The sequence below is a fragment of the Phyllobates terribilis genome, unplaced genomic scaffold (assembly GCF_046119375.1).
Source record: "Phyllobates terribilis strain yellow unplaced genomic scaffold, ASM4611937v1 Scaffold_2__4_contigs__length_985480577, whole genome shotgun sequence".
Lineage (NCBI taxonomy): Eukaryota > Metazoa > Chordata > Amphibia > Anura > Dendrobatidae > Phyllobates > Phyllobates terribilis.
Window position 1 is genome coordinate 869053926 of NW_027362762.1, and position 18223 is coordinate 869072148.

Below are 18223 nucleotides of genomic sequence, written 5' to 3' on the forward strand. Positions count from 1 at the left end.
CGATGTTTAAAAGGCGCCTGTCACAGGTTTACCGCAACAGAGAGGATCCAGTGTCTGTGTTCACATACTCCTGCATTGAAGAGAAGCACTTCTCCCTCTTATTAAATGGTGCTAGTTTCTTTCAGCAGTACAGGAGTTAATCTGCTCAGCTTTGAGTCTCTGTAGCTTCCTTCTTCAAGTTTTCAGCTGAGCAGCATCAGCCACTCCGCTCTCCTATATGGTCTCTGCTCTGGCAATCTGTATTGCCAGTGTTAAGTCTTGTACAGCCTGGTGAGGAGTGGAGAATTCGGTGTTCCGTAGAGGTGTTTAAGGAGAGTTGTTCTGTGACTGATGCTTCGTGTTTTGGTTGTGTACATAGTCCCTTCCTCTTCAATTTTTGTCTACCTTCCTAATTTCTTCGGTGTTTACCTCTGTTCTCTGTGAGTGCATATTTTCTGTGTTTGGCATTTTATTTTATCCTTGTACGTCCTTCCTTGTTTGTCTTGTTTCTGTATTTACATACACTTTTCCTCCCTACTTCCCTGGGTGGAGGAGGGGACAGATAACAGCTGATTCAGGATAACAGCAAGGTACATAGCCCCAGCATCTTCACCATCTGAAGTAACCTGGGGAACAGAGATAGATTGGGCGCCCCTAGTGTTAGGGACAGGGTAGGAGCCCCTTGTACCGGGCAGTGAGACCACAGCATCGAGACAACACCTATCTGACTAGTCTGTTGCATGGCTCTGTCTCCTGTGGCTTCTCTCCGCCCTCTCCCCTTCAGTGACAGATCTCTCCCTGCATGCACGTGTAGGGAGAAACCTGTCAGGCATTGGCAGCAGGCACAAGATGCCCTTGTTGATCTCCTAGCTGACTAGACTCCTGTGTGGCTTCGTCTTCGGTGACTTTTAAATGCCTCAGCGTTTCAGCTGTTTGTGGATCAGCAGCAGATATCAGGTGGCAGGTTCCCTTAAGTACACTCATCAAATCTTGTCGAACTATCAGGAAAGAGCATGACAAGGTCTCTTGGCACTTAAGGCAAGGGTTCCAGAAGGGTTCCCATTTCTATTCACACATAGCCAGCTGAGTGTGTCCATCACATGATCCGGGCAGACTTCTATCCTCTTCAAGGAAACAATATTCCTATTAACTCCTTATGGACCGGTGATTTTTTGTTTTTGCTTGTTTATTTTTCTCCCCTACTTCCAAGAGCCAGAGTTTTTTCATTTTTCATCCAACATAGCCCTCTAAAGGATATCATTTTTAAGAAGCGAATTATAGTTATGACTATCTCCATTGATTTTACCATATAGTGATGATAGTGACGTGCCCCCTGGGCCGTGTGGTACTCGGTGCTGGGCCTGTCGTTGCTAGGGGAGATGTCACAGTGGCGATGGCCTGGTCCGTGACCCAGGGCGGTCAGTAAAAAGGGGATTTTTATAGGGAATTTATGTACAAAGTTTGTGACACCACCTGTGGTATGCGACTAAAGGGAGCCGCCGCTGCGGAGCAGGTCCTCTGGAGCTGATGTTAGTGTAGCAAAGCTGGTGTGGCTCTCCACAGGTAGAGCTTAGCTCCAGGGCAGTGTAGATGTTATCGGTGATGCTGGGCACTGTAGTTCAGGTGTTGATGGCGCGGATAAAAATCACAGAGACCATGGGGTGCAGTCCTCAGGGTCTTTACTCACGGTTGTTGCAGTCCAAGTTACAGGTACCAGCGTAACTTCCCTCGTCGTGCTGCGCTTACTCAGGGAGGGGTTCAGTCCACCCTCAGATATCTCTGGAGTACTTAGCGGGACCCCTTCTGTGTGTTCTCTCTCTGGCCGTCTCCCTGCACTTCATACCAAGTGTTCCAATCCGGTACCTGAAGGCCTTCTCGGGCGACGTCTGTTCCGTCCCCTGGGTCCTCTATAGCTACCTTCTTGGTGAGACTGATATGGACTGTTGGCTGCAGGACTTGAAATACTGCAGCCTCCGGTTTCTAGTTGAGACATAGAGTGCTCTGCTAGTTGAGGGACCGGTCCCCTTTGTGTGGCCTGACCCCTCCACCTCCTGGTAGATTCGGGCGTACGGGTGGCCTTCAGCACTGCCCGTACCCCTGGGGTCCCTTCCTCGTTCCTGGAGCCCTTCTTGCTCCTCTCCTTCTTCTCCTTCAGTCCTGGGCCTCTCCTCAGGCCCTCAGGCCCTTCTCCTGAGCAGAGCTCGTACAGAGCCCCTGCTCCCACTACTTCCCCTCTCACACTGATCTGTCTAAACAAGATGGCTTCTCTATTTATACCTTCCTTCATGTGCTCCCCTAAGCTGCTTCCTCCACCCACACCCACTACATAGCCCCTCCCAACAGCTAGGGACCCGGGACTGTGCTCTCCCTTAGGAGCAATCTCGCCCTACCCCTCACTGTGGGTATGTGTTGGACGCAGGTGTTAGGGTCCCGAGCTGTACTCCTTCCTTACCTGAGAGTGAGATACCACACCTCTGGGTGAGATGCAGTACATCTGTGGCGACCGAACCCTCAGGGGCGCCACAATAGCGCGCGTCCAGCAGTACATGTACAGCAGCCATCACTAAGGGGTTAAATGACGGAAAAATCTTGGAAACTTTAAAAGTATGTTGGAAAATTATATACATTTATTGTATATTGCATAAAGAGAACCACTGTAGTGCCACTTATCTATCACTTCTCAATAAAGGTTGTTTATAGAAATTACTTTGTCTCTTTGGACCTATCATTCGGTGGTTCTCTTTATGCTATGTGTCTTACCGAATGGTCTGCCATTCCAAACTGGTCCATATAGTAAGCACACTGCTATTATTTTATGACCTGGTGATTTGCGGGTCAAAATATAGCCAGTGACTTGTGCTGCTTTATTCAGTTTCTTGTAATTTATTGTATATTGAATACATTTTACTTGCTGAAACTGTAATATCTCCTTAAAATGTATATCCACCATTGACATACTTATATGTGATGTACTTATTGATAATCTACATGAAAATTTGAAGATGTTGTAAATACATAATGTTGTTTGTATCCATCATGTATTACAGTACAGAACTGCATGCACATTTCTGCAGACTTCAGAGCTGAAATCTACTAATGTTTCTTAATGACTCAAAGTCTACACAAAAAAGTTCTTTGCTATTTTAGGAAAAACTAAGGCTGGCCGTACACATTAGATGGCTGTCGGCTGAATGATGCTGACACTCCAATACAGAGAGAGACGCCGGCTGACATGTTGGCTGGCTGCTTATCTCCGGGTGAACGATACGATCAGCAGCCCGAAGTCAGACATACACAATCGACATCTCTCCCACGCATCAGTCGGCCAGCGACCCCATACTCCTTAGACTGATGGCCGAACCATTAAATTTTGGTGGGTTGAGCCAACATTAGTCTAATGCAGGGATGTCAAACTTAAACAAACAGAGGGGCAAATTTAAAAACTTGGACAAAGTAGCGGGCCAACCAGTATACAGTATAATGGCCCCACATAGTCCTCCATACAGAAAAATGGGCCTCACATAGTCCTCCATACAGTATAATGGGCCCCACATAGTCCTCCATACAGAATAATGGGCCTCACATAGTCCTCCATACAGTATAATGGGCCCCATATAGTCCTCCATACAGAATAATGGGCCTCACATAGTCCTCCATACATTATAATGGCCCCACATAGTCCTCCATACAGAATAATGGGCGTCACATAGTCCTCCATACAGTATAATGGGCCTCACATAGTCCTCCATACAGTATAATGGCCCCACATAGGGGTGGCAGTTCTGGTGTCGGGGGGTCAAATACAACCACCCTGCGAGCCATATTTGGCCCATGGGCTGGAGTTTGATATGTGTGGTCTAATGTGTATGGGGGCCTTTACTGCCCCACTGCTTTAAAGAAACTCAGCTAAATTGTGAGAGATCTTTTTGAAAAAACTTTAGGCCGCGTTCACACACTGTGAACTGCAGGGGCGAACAAGCACAGCGCAAGAGCTTTCAGGGAACACCTCAACGTTGCCCCATACTCATTGGTGGCTGGAGATGGGTATGGCTTTTAGCACAAGTGGCAGCCACACTGTAAGATGCCATCATATTGGGGCTGATTGAGTGTTAAGAGTGTGTCATTGAGTGCTATGGAAAATTCAGCAAATTTTGATATACTTTGGTACAAATTCTTGCATCTAGTTTCAGACTTTTCTTATGTGTTTAAACGCTGTTTATGCTACACTTAGAATGGGCATGGCTTTACAGAGAGGGGGAATGACTTAGCTGGAAAAAGGACGTGGCGTCATTTTTGACCTGCGTCATAAGGCACCGAAATTTAGGCACAAAAATGAGGCACTAAGTAAGCCAAGCAAGTGGTGCTTTGGTGTGCAGTTAGACAAAATTGGGTAAAGTTGCACTATATATATCATCCCGCATGAACCACTGTGACAAATTCTGCACATTTCCAGACTGTCTAGAGAAAACATCAGATAAATAATGCAATATAGGTGCAGATACATCGTAGAATGGTGGGCAAAGATGGATATAGCATTTATAAATATTGGTTCTGTTTTGTGAGTGGACACATGGAGTTGTGGAGTTGGTTTTATATTTTATTCATTTTTGTGTACACTTTCTCTCTTTTAGAGGTCGTTTTCTGTGGTAGTAACGGGGGCAATGACTGATTTTGTTGTATAACCCTGTGGAGTATGTCAGCACTATATTACAAACTTATAATAGTAGGGATTCTAATAAAAATATTATTTTCCAACAGAATAAAGATGTGCACTAAAATAAACATGGAAGACTTTCTTACTGTCCACCATGAGCTGGGACACATTCAGTATGACATGGCATACCACCCTCTTCCCATGTTGTTGAGAGATGGCGCTAATGAAGGTTTCCATGAAGCTGTGGGGGAAATCATGTCCCTTTCTGCAGCAACACCTAAACACTTAAAATCTCTCCAGCTCTTGCCAGCTTCATTTCCCGAAGATGACAAAGGTAAATGTATTTAAGACAGGCATGTGAATCTGTGTAATATATTAGAGACATATCTTTAAAGTAGCACTCCTCCTCCAATCAAAGTTTTTATCCTCTTAATATATTGCAGTCATCATATTATACAGCATTGTGTACTTACAATTGCTCATTTTGCTTTTCTACCCAGCTAATTCTTCTCTTTTCCATTAGGACTATGACATCACCTGATTATAAACTGACTAGCTGAATCCTTCTAAGCTCTATGTAGAAACAGGAGGTCCATTTTCCCTGTATGAGTCATAAGTCACTACATAAGTCCCTGGCAGGTGGAGGAGAGAGCAGCTGGGTCAGGAGTTAAAGAGTGGAATAATTCATGCAAGGAAAAGAGACTTCCCGTTCTAACACAGAGCAGAGAAAAGCGAACAATTAACTGAGTAGAAAGGCAAAATGAGCAATTGTAAGTACACAGCGCTATATAATATGATGACCACAATGTATTGAGGATAAAAACTTTGATGGGAGGAGGAGTGCTTCTTTAATATTAAAATCACTTGTAGAATTAGTATTCACTTCACATCTTACGTGTATGTTCAGCGTAATCCCTGGGAAATATGCCTTCTTATAATCAACTGGGTAAAAAAGCATCCTTTGCACATATATTATATATATGAGCTAATGAATACTATACATATTGTGTGTGTATATATATGCGGTCATCCAAATCCACTGGCAAATCGATAATGATAACATATAGGAGTAAGAGAGGTCGCACTCCAAACATAGCAAAAAAGACGTGAAAAAAATGTATTCCATGCCAAAAGTACACAACGTCTTGGCTCAAGGTGTGAGCCTTTCTCACTTGAGAAAGGCTCACACCTTGCGTCTTAACTTTGTGTACCTTTGACATGGATTACATTAATATATACGTAATATAATAAGAGGATAAAAAATTTGATGGGAGTGCTTCTTTAAGTTTCAATGTCACCGTTACATTTTGGAGTCCGTTACCAAACTGATGTAGCGTCACAATGTCTTTCTGATGCTCGGCCAACAACTGCTTCTGCAGCCTCCCCACAAAAACAAATATTTTGTATCGCCATTCTTAATATCTAGCACCTTAGACATCTGAACAAATGTTCACGTTTCTCTTTCCAGGAGTAGCAGATTCAGATGGTCTCTTCTAACCTCTCTTTTCAATAACAGATTATTTCCATTAAACATTGGCATGTGGTTATGGTGGGCCTCCATATGTACTATAAAGCCGGTTTCACACATTCAAATAAATGGGTTTGTGTACACCTCAGTGTGTTTTTGCAGACCGTGTGTCAGTATCCACATCCTTGTGTCATCCGTGTGACAAGTATCGGCGCCTGGGAATCGCGCTGTTCCCAAGCACCGGTGCTGAACGCTGCCCTCATCATGGTTCCCTGCCGGCGCTGTGATCAGAACCAGCAGGGACCATGATGAGGGTAGCAGTAGTGTACTTTCAGTGTCCCCAGCTGCGCTCAATGAGTGACAGAACTCCGCTCCTGAGCTGCAGATCCGGAGCGGCTCATTCTCCCCAGCTTCTCTGCAACAGCGGTCTCATGGATGACAGTGGGGGACACCTAGGAGAGGTGAGTATAAGGATTTTATTATTTAATTCTTAATTTTACAGGTGGGGACACTGAAAGTACACTACTGCTACCCTCATCATGGTCCCTGCTGGTTCTGATCACAGCGCCGGCAGGGAACCATGATGAGGGCAGCGTTCAGCACCGGTGCTTGGGAACAGCGCGATTCCCAGGCGCCGATACTTGTCACACGGATGACACAAGGATGTGGATACTGACACACGGTCTGCAAAAACACACTGAGGTGTACACAAACCCATTTATTTGAATGGGTCTGCGTGTGTCAGTGTCTCCGGTACATGTGGAAACTTTCACCACTTGTACCGGAGATACTGACGTGTGAAAGAGCCCTAAGATGGTAACAATAGAGTAAAATGGATCTCCTTTAGTCATCAAACTAAGACTGTACAACATTACACACATGGACAAAATTGCTGGTAAAGTAAGAAAAACCCACAACTTCAATTTAAATGTACTAAATATCAACTAATGAAAAACCAGACATGGCTTTTGAATTGTGGTTCAACAGGAAAAAAAAAATGAAAATGTCCTGGACAGAAATAATGGTACCCCTGTAAAATATTGAAAATAACCAGTCAGTCTGCCTATATAAAGAGTAAAAAGTAGTCACTGTGCTGTTTGGTATCATGGTGTGTAGCAGACTGAACATGGACCAAAGAAGGAATAGTAGAGATTTGTCTCATGAGATTAGGAATAAAATTATAGACAAATATGTTAAAGGTAAAGGAGGAAGCTTGGTTATGTTTTAGGTCCACTTTGCTGCATCTGGCACAGGGTGTCTTGAATCTTTGCAAGGTACAATGAAATCTGAAGACTATCAGGGCATTCTGGAGCAAAATGTGCTGCCTAGTGTCAGAAAACTTGGTCTGAGCTGCAGGTCATGGGTCCTCCAACAGGATAATGACCCAAAACACACAGCTAAAAACACCCAAGAATGGCAAAGAGGAAAGAATGGAGCTATTCTGGAGTGACCTCTATGAGCTCCGATCTAAATGCTATTGAACATCTGTGGAAGTTTCAATAGTTTTTTTTCTTTTTCTGTTGAATTATAATTCAAAAGCAATGTCTGATTTTCATTAGTTGATGTTCAATAAATTTAAATTGAAAATTACTTTTGTCAGTTTCAAGTTATTTCAGTGACCATTGTGGGTTTTCTTACTTTAACAGAAGGGTACCAACAATTTTGTCCTTGTGTATAAATAGCTTAAATTCAAGGAACAATTCTTAATACGCACACAAAAATTCCAACTAACAAATTGGTAACAGCAGTGTCTGAACCAAGATGACCGTAATCAGTGGAACTATTATGTTAAACTGTCTATAGTAACAATCTGCAGCAATAAACTACAACAGCATAGTCTTTAGTGTTAATATTAATTTGGGCGATGATACGCCAGGTGCCCTCTCAATGTTGCAAAACACCCACTTAATTGTGCAGGTATTCCCATAATAGTCTTCAAATTATCATTTCCTTATGTGTTCTTATACGTAATGGTTCCAAGGTTGGATCTTCACATTTACAACTAGTTAATTTCCAAAGTTAGATCTTCACATTTACAACTGGTAAATTATTCATTGAGAGCCAAGAAAACAATATGAAGTATTCTGAAAAATTAATCTCTCTACAATATCATTTGCAGAAACGGACATAAACTTCTTGCTTAGACAAGCCCTTACTATTGTCGGCACCATGCCTTTTACATACATGTTGGAACAATGGAGATGGCAGGTATTCAAAGGTGACATCCCAAGGGACAAGTGGATGAAGACATGGTGGGAGATGAAGTAAGGATTAATAAGAACTGACCAGTGTTATCGGGTTCTCTTTTCTAATTCTAAAATTATCTAGTAAATTAAATATTAAATGGTTAACTATATTATGTTATATAAAGGGGGTTTTATTAAAATAAGTACTTTTATTATTTCAACAGCTGGGCAAGGTTAAAAAAAAATCTGAACTGTACCTACCCACCGCAGGTCCAGCGTTGCCTCCCATCATAGTTGGCAACAATGTAAAACTACAGCAAGTGACCACTGCAGCCAATCAGTTTGCTTAGCGGTCTTTTGCCAACTACTCTGGTGCTGCAATGATCACGTCTGCTGTAGTTGTTATGCTACAACTGCACCCTGTCAAAAAAGACAGGGGTAGAACTTACTTTTTTTCTTAGGCATGCAATTACATATCAAAAACTTGTATATGTACAGTACAGACCAAAAGTTTGTGTTTCTCATTTAAAGATTTTTCTGTATTTTCATGAATTTGAAAATTGTACATTCACACTGAAGGCATCAAAACTATGAATTAACACATGTGGAATTATATACTTAACAAAAAAGTGTGAAACAACTGAAAATATGTCTTATATTCTAGGTTCTTCAAAGTAGCCACCTAGAATATAAGACATATTTTCAGTTGTTTCACACTTTTTTGTTAAGTATATAATTCCACATGTGTTAATTCATAGTTTTGATGCCTTCAGTGTGAATGTACAATTTTCATAGTCATGAAAATACAGAAAAATCTTTAAATGAGAAGGTGTGTCCAAACTTTTGGTCTGTACTGTACATCTATAAATGTGGGAAGGAAGGGTTAAAACAAGAGGGAAGAAAGGGTGAAAACAAAAGTGAAGGAAGAAAGGGTTAAAATAAGAGGGAAGGAATGGTTAAAACAAGAGAAGGAAGATAACAAGGGTTAAAACAAAAGGGAAGGAAGGGTTAAAACAAGAAGTAAGGAAGGAAGGATTAAAACAAGAGGGAAGGAATGAAAGGGGAAAGAAAGGTTAAAGGAAACCTGTCATCAGGTTTTTGCACCCCAAACTAATGCCATCGGTGTATGAGCACAGTAATATTGATTATATCCATAGTTTTACTTTAGAAATATGTGTTTATGCTTTAGAGAAATGTACTTTTGAATAGTTATAAATATAAGACACAAGGTCAGTGGGTGAACACAGTGCTTACAGCTCTGCTTCTTCTCTTCACTACCGCCTTCTTCACAAGGACGACTGGCGCGGGAGTAAGCGAACAGTATTCTTCAATCCTGCTGCTCACTTCTACGATGTTCATCCGAGTGAAGAAGACGGTTAGTGACTGACGCCATCTGCAAACTATCACACTAACAGTCTTCCTCATCAGGGGCTTTCTGTGCATGCACCGTCATGGGGAATGATGGCGCTTGCACTTGACTGTGGGCGGGGATGGCTGGTCACTGAAAGAAAAGTGACCTGTCAAAAACTGACAAGAGACATGTGATGGCTGGGGAATATAGGGAAAAGAGGCAGCAGAGCTGTAATTGCAGTGTCCCCCCATTGGATTTGTGGATCAGTTGCATGACTATTCAACATTACATTAATCTGAAAAATCAGCATTACAGCGCCCAAACACAGATGGCATTAGTTTGGGGTAGAAAAACATGTTGTGAGGTTCTATTTAACAAAAGAAGAAAGAAAAAAAAGAAAGAAAGGTTAGAAAAGAAAGAAATGTTAAAAAAGAAAGAAAGAAAGAAAAAAAGAAAGAAAATGGAAAGAAAGGATAAAAAAGAAAGGGGAAAATGGGTTAAAAAAGAAAGTAGAAATAAGGGTTAAAAAAGAAGGGAAAAAAAGAAAGGGGAAATAAGGGTTAAAAAAGAAAGAAAGGGGAAAGAAAGGTTAAAAAGAAAAAAAGGTGAAAGAAAGGTTACAAAAGAAAGGTTACAAAAGAAAGGGGAAAGAAAGGTTAAAAAAACAAGAAAGGGGAACGAAGAGTTAAAGAAAGAAGGAAAGAAAGGGGAAATAAGAGGTAAAAAAGAAGGAAAGAAAGAAAGGGGGAAGGAAGGTTAAAAAAGAAGAAAAGAAAGGGGAAAGAAACACAAGAACTGTAGAATAAAAGATCAACATAACTGGATCGTTAGGACTTTATCCTTCAGTCTGTCACTATATGGATAGAAGTGCATATCTGCTTGATGGGTTGATCATACATTTCTTATTGTATTACCTTTATGCAGAGAGGTTTTTTTATCCAAACCTCCCACTTTCTAAAATGATTCAGTTTGTTATTTTCACCTTGACAATTCTATAGAAAACCCTTTACTTACCATAATTATCTAGTTCTCTGGCTACATAAATACTGTATATCCAAACTTAGTCAAGAAGATAATGTTACAATGTTCAAAAGAAAACATTAAAAAGTTATTACCACTCATAAACATAATTGATTATTGTCTTGTTAGTTTCCCTGACACTCTTATAACGTAGGTTAGCTTGACATGCAGTTTGGTATTAGATTTAAGAGGTCTCCCTACCAGATGTTCTGCCAAGATACTTGTGCACTTCCACTCCTTTAAATGGACTCAGTCAGCACAGAATGACTGTTCAAACCAAGTCCAGTCGCTCGGTACATCAGGGCAGGGCCAATGATTTATACACACCTTCCCACCTGCTTGTTGTCCATCTACTTCCACCCTTCTCTGGCCCCATGAAGCCAGAGCTGTCAATCAAATAAGGGGGTGGTGGAGATAGAGGGAAGACAAGCAGGTGGGAAGGTGTATATAAATAATTGTCCCGTCATGATGCCCCGAGCGCCTGTACTTGAGTTGAACAGTCATTCTGTGCTGACTGAGTCTCTGTTAAAGTCTATGAGACTGTCAGAGGTATGTCTGCATACAATGCTCAGCTCTCTCCGGCAGTCCTATGCAGATTATAATGGAGCTTCTGCCGGCATTTGTGCAACCACTGAGTTGTCCGGTAGTGCTGCTAAAGTGCCCCAGATAAAATAAAACAAAAACACATGCTCACCTCCTGGACTGGCATTGTTACAAAGATGTCCACTTTGACTGACTATTGAAATTCTGCAGCTGATCACTGGGTCTTGATTGGCTGCAGAGGTCATGTTACAAAAATGTCACCTGACTCCTTGAGAGACACAGTTTTGACATTGGGGGCACAGTGCAGATCCGGGAGGTGAGTACATGTTTTTTTAATATTTTATATGGGGCACTTTAGCAGTTTAGAAGGGGTTGCCCATCAAGTCTCCCCATCCCAATGATCATTGGGGATCTCAGCAATCAGAACTGCACTAATTTTGTAGTTATCACCTAGAATAACTTGTATTACTTTTTTCTAGTCATCTGATTTGTTTGTATTTCCTAGGAGAAAGATTGTTGGTGTGGTGGAGCCTGTTCCTCGTGACGAATCATACTGTGACCCTGCAGCCTTATTCCATGTGGCAAATGATTATTCTTTCATCAGGTACATAGGAATAATAATAATCTTCATATGGCACCAACATATTCTGCAGCGGTATATATGTACAAACACTATTGGATATTTCTGAATAACAAGCTAATTCAAAACAATTCAAACACATGGAGGCCCTGCTCACAAGAGCTTGCAATCTATGAGAAAAAAGGATGACATAAAAGAAAAAAGGGCTTAATTTGTATAATAGTTCAGCCATCTTTTTAAAAAAAAAAAAAAAAAAAAACCAATGCTGTACACATAAAGCTAGATGAGCTAAAAGTCCAGCCCGCATCTGCGTATGCAGAGGTATAAAGGTGTAGAGAGTGGAAATTAGTCAATAAGATAATGATTTGCCATAAGAACAGAAGCCTTGGTAGCCCTCTACCATCACACAATTTTTGTATACAAGTATTTGCCTTTTGACCGCTGCCGTCAATCACTGGTCCCAGTGATCATTTGCTTTACTATTGGCATCACTAAGCCATGCTGTTGTCAATAGAGCTATTGATCTCTGAGGTATTTGCTACAGCTTGTCATATCTGTGGCATAGTGAGTTGCCAGCGCACACGGTAAGGCATGTATTAAACCCCCTAGCCGAGTAATAATTCCCCTTAAGTGCACTCTTGAAAAAAAATAATACCTCCTGGTTAAAACGTATAGAAAATATCCCTTCTTAGTGCATCCATTGAAAGTAATGATGCCCCTTGAGTGCCCCCTGCTAGAATAATAATGCCAACTTCCTCAGATTAATAGAGTTTATACTCACCTAATGTGGGCAACAGAATTCATGTCTCCTCTGCACACAGAGAAGGCCGGCAATGCAGTGACATCATTGTGCCGCCAATGGCGGGATGCTCGTGTCAGCGCACAAACCTCCTCCTATAGACTATCACAGGATCCGACAGTATTGGAGTCATGTTGATGCTGACACAGTTCAAAGTATCCGCATCTAAGAGAAGAATTTTGTGTTATTCACACTGTAGTGTGATTTGCAGTAGTGCGTGGAATTGCCTACAATGGAGAAGCCATAAAGCAGTGGTTATGAGTTAGAAATTACATAGTACTACGACACTGGCTTTTCTATGAGAAAACCATATCTCAGTCTCTGTTCACATCAGCATTGGAGTCTCCTCCTCCAGATTTCCTCTTGTTTAACAGGTAAAATAGCGCTGTTTTGCAACTTCCATTAGAAATGGCAGCCAAAACACAAATGCGGACATGGCCTATGGCCTACAGGGATTATCTGGGTTGAAAGTTGAAGATACAGTATTATCCATGGAAGTCCCAAAATATCACCTACATGAATTCTGCCAATGGTGAAATCCATGGGCATCTCTTTGCTTGACCTACCCATGGTTATCAATTTCAGGGGTTTGGCCTAACCCAGTGACTATCACAACCGACATGGGGATCTGTATAGTAATCAACTCATTGAATGTATATGTATATATATATATATATATATATATATATATATATATATATATATATATATATATATATATATATATATATATATATATATATATATATATATATATATATATATACAGTACAGACCAAAAGTTTGGACACACCTCATTTAAAGATTTTTCTGTATTTTCTTGACTATGAAAATTGTACATTCACACTGAAGGCATCAAAACTATGGATTAACACATGTGGGATTATATACTTAACAAAAAAGTGTGAAACAACTGAAAATATGTCTTATATTCTAGGTTCTTCAAAGTAGCCACCTTTTGCTTTGATGACTGCTTTGCACACTCTTGGCATTCTCTTGATGAGCTTCAAGAGGTAGTCACCGGAAATGGTTTTCACTTCACAGGTGTGCCCTCTCAGGTTTAATAAGTGGGATTTCTTGCCTTATAAATGGGGTTGGGACCATCAGTTGTGTTGTGCAGAAGTCAGGTGGATACACAGCTGATAGTCCTACTGAATAGACTGTTAGCTGCTTTTTTCTTGCCATAATACAAATTCTAACAGTCTATTCAGTAGGACTATCAGCTGTGTATCCACCTGACTTCTGCACAACACAACTGATGGTCCCAACCCCATTTATAAGGCAAGAAATCCCACTTATTAAACCTGACAGGGCACACCTGTGAAGTGAAAACCATTTCCGGTGACTACCTCTTGAAGCTCATCAAGAGAATGCCAAGAGTGTGCAAAGCAGTCATCAAAGCAAAAGGTGGCTACTTTGAAGAACCTAGAATATAAGACATATTTTCAGTTGTTTCACACTTTTTTGCTAAGTATATAATTCCACATGTGTTAATTCATAGTTTTGATGCCTTCAGTGTGAATGTACAATTTTCATAGTCAAGAAAATACAATCTGAGTATATTCCATTTATAACCACCCTCTGCCTTCTATCCCTTAGCCAGTTTGCTACCCACTTGCAAACATTTTCTCCCAGCCCCATCATTCTCATTTTGTATACCAACCTATTATGTGGCACGCTATCGAACGCTTTTGAGAAGTCGAGATACACGACATCCACTGGTTCCCCCTGATCTACTCGAGAGCTAACCTCCTCGTAGAAGTCAATCAGGTTTGTTTGGCAGGAGCGATTCCTCATGAATCCATGTTGGTTCGGGATTAAAAGATTATTAGCATCAAGATGCTCCGTAATTGCCTCTTTAATGAAGCTTTCAAAAATTTTGCCCACAACGGACGTCAGACTCACCGGCCGATAGTTTCCGGCGTCACTTTTTGCTCCCTTTTTGAATATTGGCACTACATTCGCCTGTCGCCAATCAAGTGGTACAGACCCAGTCTCAACAGAGTCCTTAAATATAAGATATAACGGTCTGTCTATCACATTACTTAGTTCCCTTAGTACCCGTGGGTGTATGCCATCAGGTCCTGGTGATTTGTTTATTTTAATGTTACTGAGGCGTTTCTGTACCCCAGCTTGGGTTAGATTAGTCATACTTAGTGGAGGATTAAGCTTGTCACTTCTCATTTCTCCTGTTAGTTCTATTTCCTTTGTGAAAGTTGTCGAAAAAAAATTATTTAATAGATTAGCTTTATCCTCATCTTTCTCTATGATTTTGCCTTCCTCACTTCGGTCCAATATTATCCGATTTAATCCTTTTACTATTTATATACGTAATGAACAGTTTGGGATTTGATCTACTTTCCCTAGCAATACGTTTCTCTGTTTCCTCCTTCGCTATTTTCATTTGTTTTTTACAGGTTCTCGTTTTTTCCTTGTAACACATTAGTGCCTCCTTACTGTTTTCCTGTTTTAATCTCTTGAATGCTTCTTTTTTGCTATTTAACGCCCCTTTTACGTTCTTGTTCAACCATATTGGTTTCCTCTTATTTCGGGCCCTTTTATTCCCATACGGTATATATCTCTCGCACTGAGTATTCAGAATTCTTTTGAAGGTTTCCCATTTACTATTCGTATTCCTTTGATTAAGAACTTTGTCCCAGTCAATAAGTTGAAGGTTTTCTATCAGTTGATCAAACTTCGCCCTCCTAAAGTTTAATGTTTTTGTTGTTCCCTTATTGATAACCCTACTGAAGGGCATTTTGAAGTCGATAAGACAGACAAGTGGGATGCTGACGCTAATGATGGCGTCATCGCCACTCATCATCTTGGTGGACTCCTCAAAGTTTGTCAGGATGGTACATATGTCAGACATCCAGGTCCACTCCTGAGGTCTTATGTGTGGAGTCTGACCTGAATATCGACGGCCTTGTCGCAGCTGGTACTCCACAACTGCTCTCTTCTGCTCACAAATTCTTTGCAACATGTGGAGGGTAGAGTTCCAACGTGTGGGGACATCACACACCAGTCGGTGTGCCGGAAGCTGCAAACGCTGCTGCAACACAGCAAGAGTGGCGGAAGCTGTAGCCGACTTGCGAAAATGAGCTGACAGGCGGCGTACTTTGACGAGCAGATCTGGCAACTCGGGGTACGATTTAAGAAACCGCTGAACCACGAGGTTAACCACATGAGCCAGGCATGGTACGTGTGTAATCTCGCCTCGCCTCAGAGCCGCCACCAGGTTACGGCCTATGTCACACACGACCATGCCTGGATGTAGGTTCAGCGGTCTCAGCCACAGATCTGCCTGCTCTTTAACAGCTGTCCACAATTCATAAGCAGTGTGAGGTTTATCACCTAAGCTTATGAGTTTCAGCACAGCCTGTTGCCGCTTGGTTGAGGCAGTACGGCAGTGCTTCCAGCTTGTAACTGATGTGGTGATATCTGAGATGGAGGCTGAACATGAGGAGGAGGAGGAGGATGATGCGCAGGAGCTGTGCACTGTGGGGGGCAACTCTGACTGACATAGGGCCCACAATCCTCAGTGTGGGGAAGATGTGTTCCGTCCCAAGGTCCGACTGGGTCCCGGCTTCCACTATGTTTACCCAGTGTGCCGTCAGGGAGATGTACCGTCCCTGGCCACAAGCACTTGTCCACGTGTCCGTTGTCAGGTGGACTCTCCCAGTAACTACGTTGTTGATGGCACGGCAGATGTTTTGGGACACGTGCTTGTGTAGTGCGGGGATGGCACATCGGGCAAAATAGTGTCGGCTGGGGACCGAGTACCGAGGGACGGCCACCGCCATAAGGTTGCGGAAGGATTCCGTCTCCACCTGCCTAAAAGGCAGCATTTCCAATGCAAGTAGTCGTGAAATGTGCAAATTTAGGACTGTGGCCTGTGGGGCATTGGCTGCAAATTTGCGCTTTCGTTCAAAGCTCTGGGATATGGACAATTGAATGTTGAGGTGGGACGTGGACATGGATTCTGTTTCTTGAGAAACTGCCATAACAAGTGAAGACTGAGATGAGGGGGCATCTTTGCATGCAGTATGGACAGGGGATTGCCTTGCACGCACAACAGGGGGTTCTATTACATGCACAACAGCGGAAGAAGCAGTGGTGACACCCGCTGACACTGGTCGTGGACACTGGGGTTCACCCCACAAAGTCGGGTGCTTTGCTGCCATGTGCCTGATCATGCTGGTGGTGGTCAGGCTGGTAGTTTTGTCACCCCTGCTGATGCTGGCATGGCAGGTGGTACAAATGGCCTTTTTGGGGTTATCAGCAGAGTCTTTAAAAAAATTCCAGACTCTGGAAGACTTACCGGTTGTACTGGCAACGTCCCTCGTGTTGGTGTTACGGGGAACTGTTGCCCGCCTTCTGTGTGCGGCCACCACACTGCTTCTTCCTGCCTGTTGGGGTACTCTGCCTCTTTCCTCCTGTGTGCTGCTGCCTCGCTCTGCGTGTCCTCCTGCCACGTTGGGTCAGTTACTAGATCATCCACCACCTCCTCCTCTTCCACTTACGCACCACGATCCTCCTCCTCACTTTGTGGCAATTGTGTCTCGTCATCGTCCACCTCTTGTGACAAATTGCCAGCGTCAACTTCCTGTGGCCGTGGCTGTTCAAATATTTGGGCATCGCTACATGGGATATCCTCTTCCACCACTTCAAGCGGAGCAGGCGAGGGGCCCAAATATGGAAATGGACCAGTGAACAGCTCTTCATAGTGTCCAAGTGTGGGATCAGTTGCTGTCTGACGACACTCGGCATGGTGGGAGGAAGGAGCATCAGGGTGAGGAGGAGTATGCGGTTGAGACTCACGGCTACTAAAACTTGACCGTGTGGAAGACAGACCGGAGGTGGTGGTGCCCAGGTAACTGGAAGTATTATCTGCTATCCAATTAATAACCTGTTCACACTGATCAGTTGGCAATACTGGTGTTGTAGTGTGCTTCCCTAGTAATTCGGTCAAGAAGTGGGAGCGAGAAGATGTGGCTGTTGGTTGTGGCACATTTTCACCTTGGCCACGGCCCTGTCCTCTACAAGCACCATCACCAGAACGTCCAGTTCCACGTCCCTTGCCATGCGCCTTGCCCATTGTAAATTAAGTAAAATAGCTTACACTCGCACTATCAATGGAAAAAGGGTAATAAAAAGGAGATTAGAACTGTGGAAGAGGAAAACCACAGTTCTATTTGTCTGGCCTACACCAGAATCTTTTAAACAGATATATTTGTGACTGAACAGACAGGGAGACACTATTACTGTTTTTTTTTACGGCAAAAAATGCCAAAAGCTGGATAATACAGAGATTTGAACCGTGGAACTGCAAAACCACAGTTCTAATTTACTGGCGTATACCAGACTTTTTTAAATATATATATTTGGGGCTGAACAGTCAGCGACACACTGAAACTGTTTGTTTTATGTAAAAAAGACCCAAAAGTGGATAATACAGAGATTTGACCCGTGGAACTGCAAAACCAAAGTTATAGTTATGTGGCGTACACCAGACTCTTTTAAACAGATATATTGGTGTCTGAACAGTCAGGGAGACACTATAACTGTTTCTTTTTTACGGCAAAAAATGCAAAAAGCAGGAGAATACAGAGATTTGACCCGTGGAACTGCAAAACCACAGTT

General features: G+C 42.4%; 1 protein-coding gene across 4 annotated transcripts in view; it reads left to right on the top strand.

Annotated features, from left to right (window-relative positions):
- Window positions 1-18223, top strand: part of ACE2 (angiotensin converting enzyme 2) — a 111527-nt gene that overhangs the window by 61118 nt on the left and 32186 nt on the right. For all 4 annotated transcript variants that reach the window (XM_073668060.1, XM_073668059.1, XM_073668062.1 and 1 more), the window contains 3 exons: window positions 4738-4967; window positions 8221-8365; window positions 11707-11805. In XM_073668060.1, the coding sequence (XP_073524161.1) occupies window positions 4738-4967; window positions 8221-8365; window positions 11707-11805 (474 nt within the window). The remainder of the gene's footprint in view (window positions 1-4737; window positions 4968-8220; window positions 8366-11706; window positions 11806-18223) is intronic.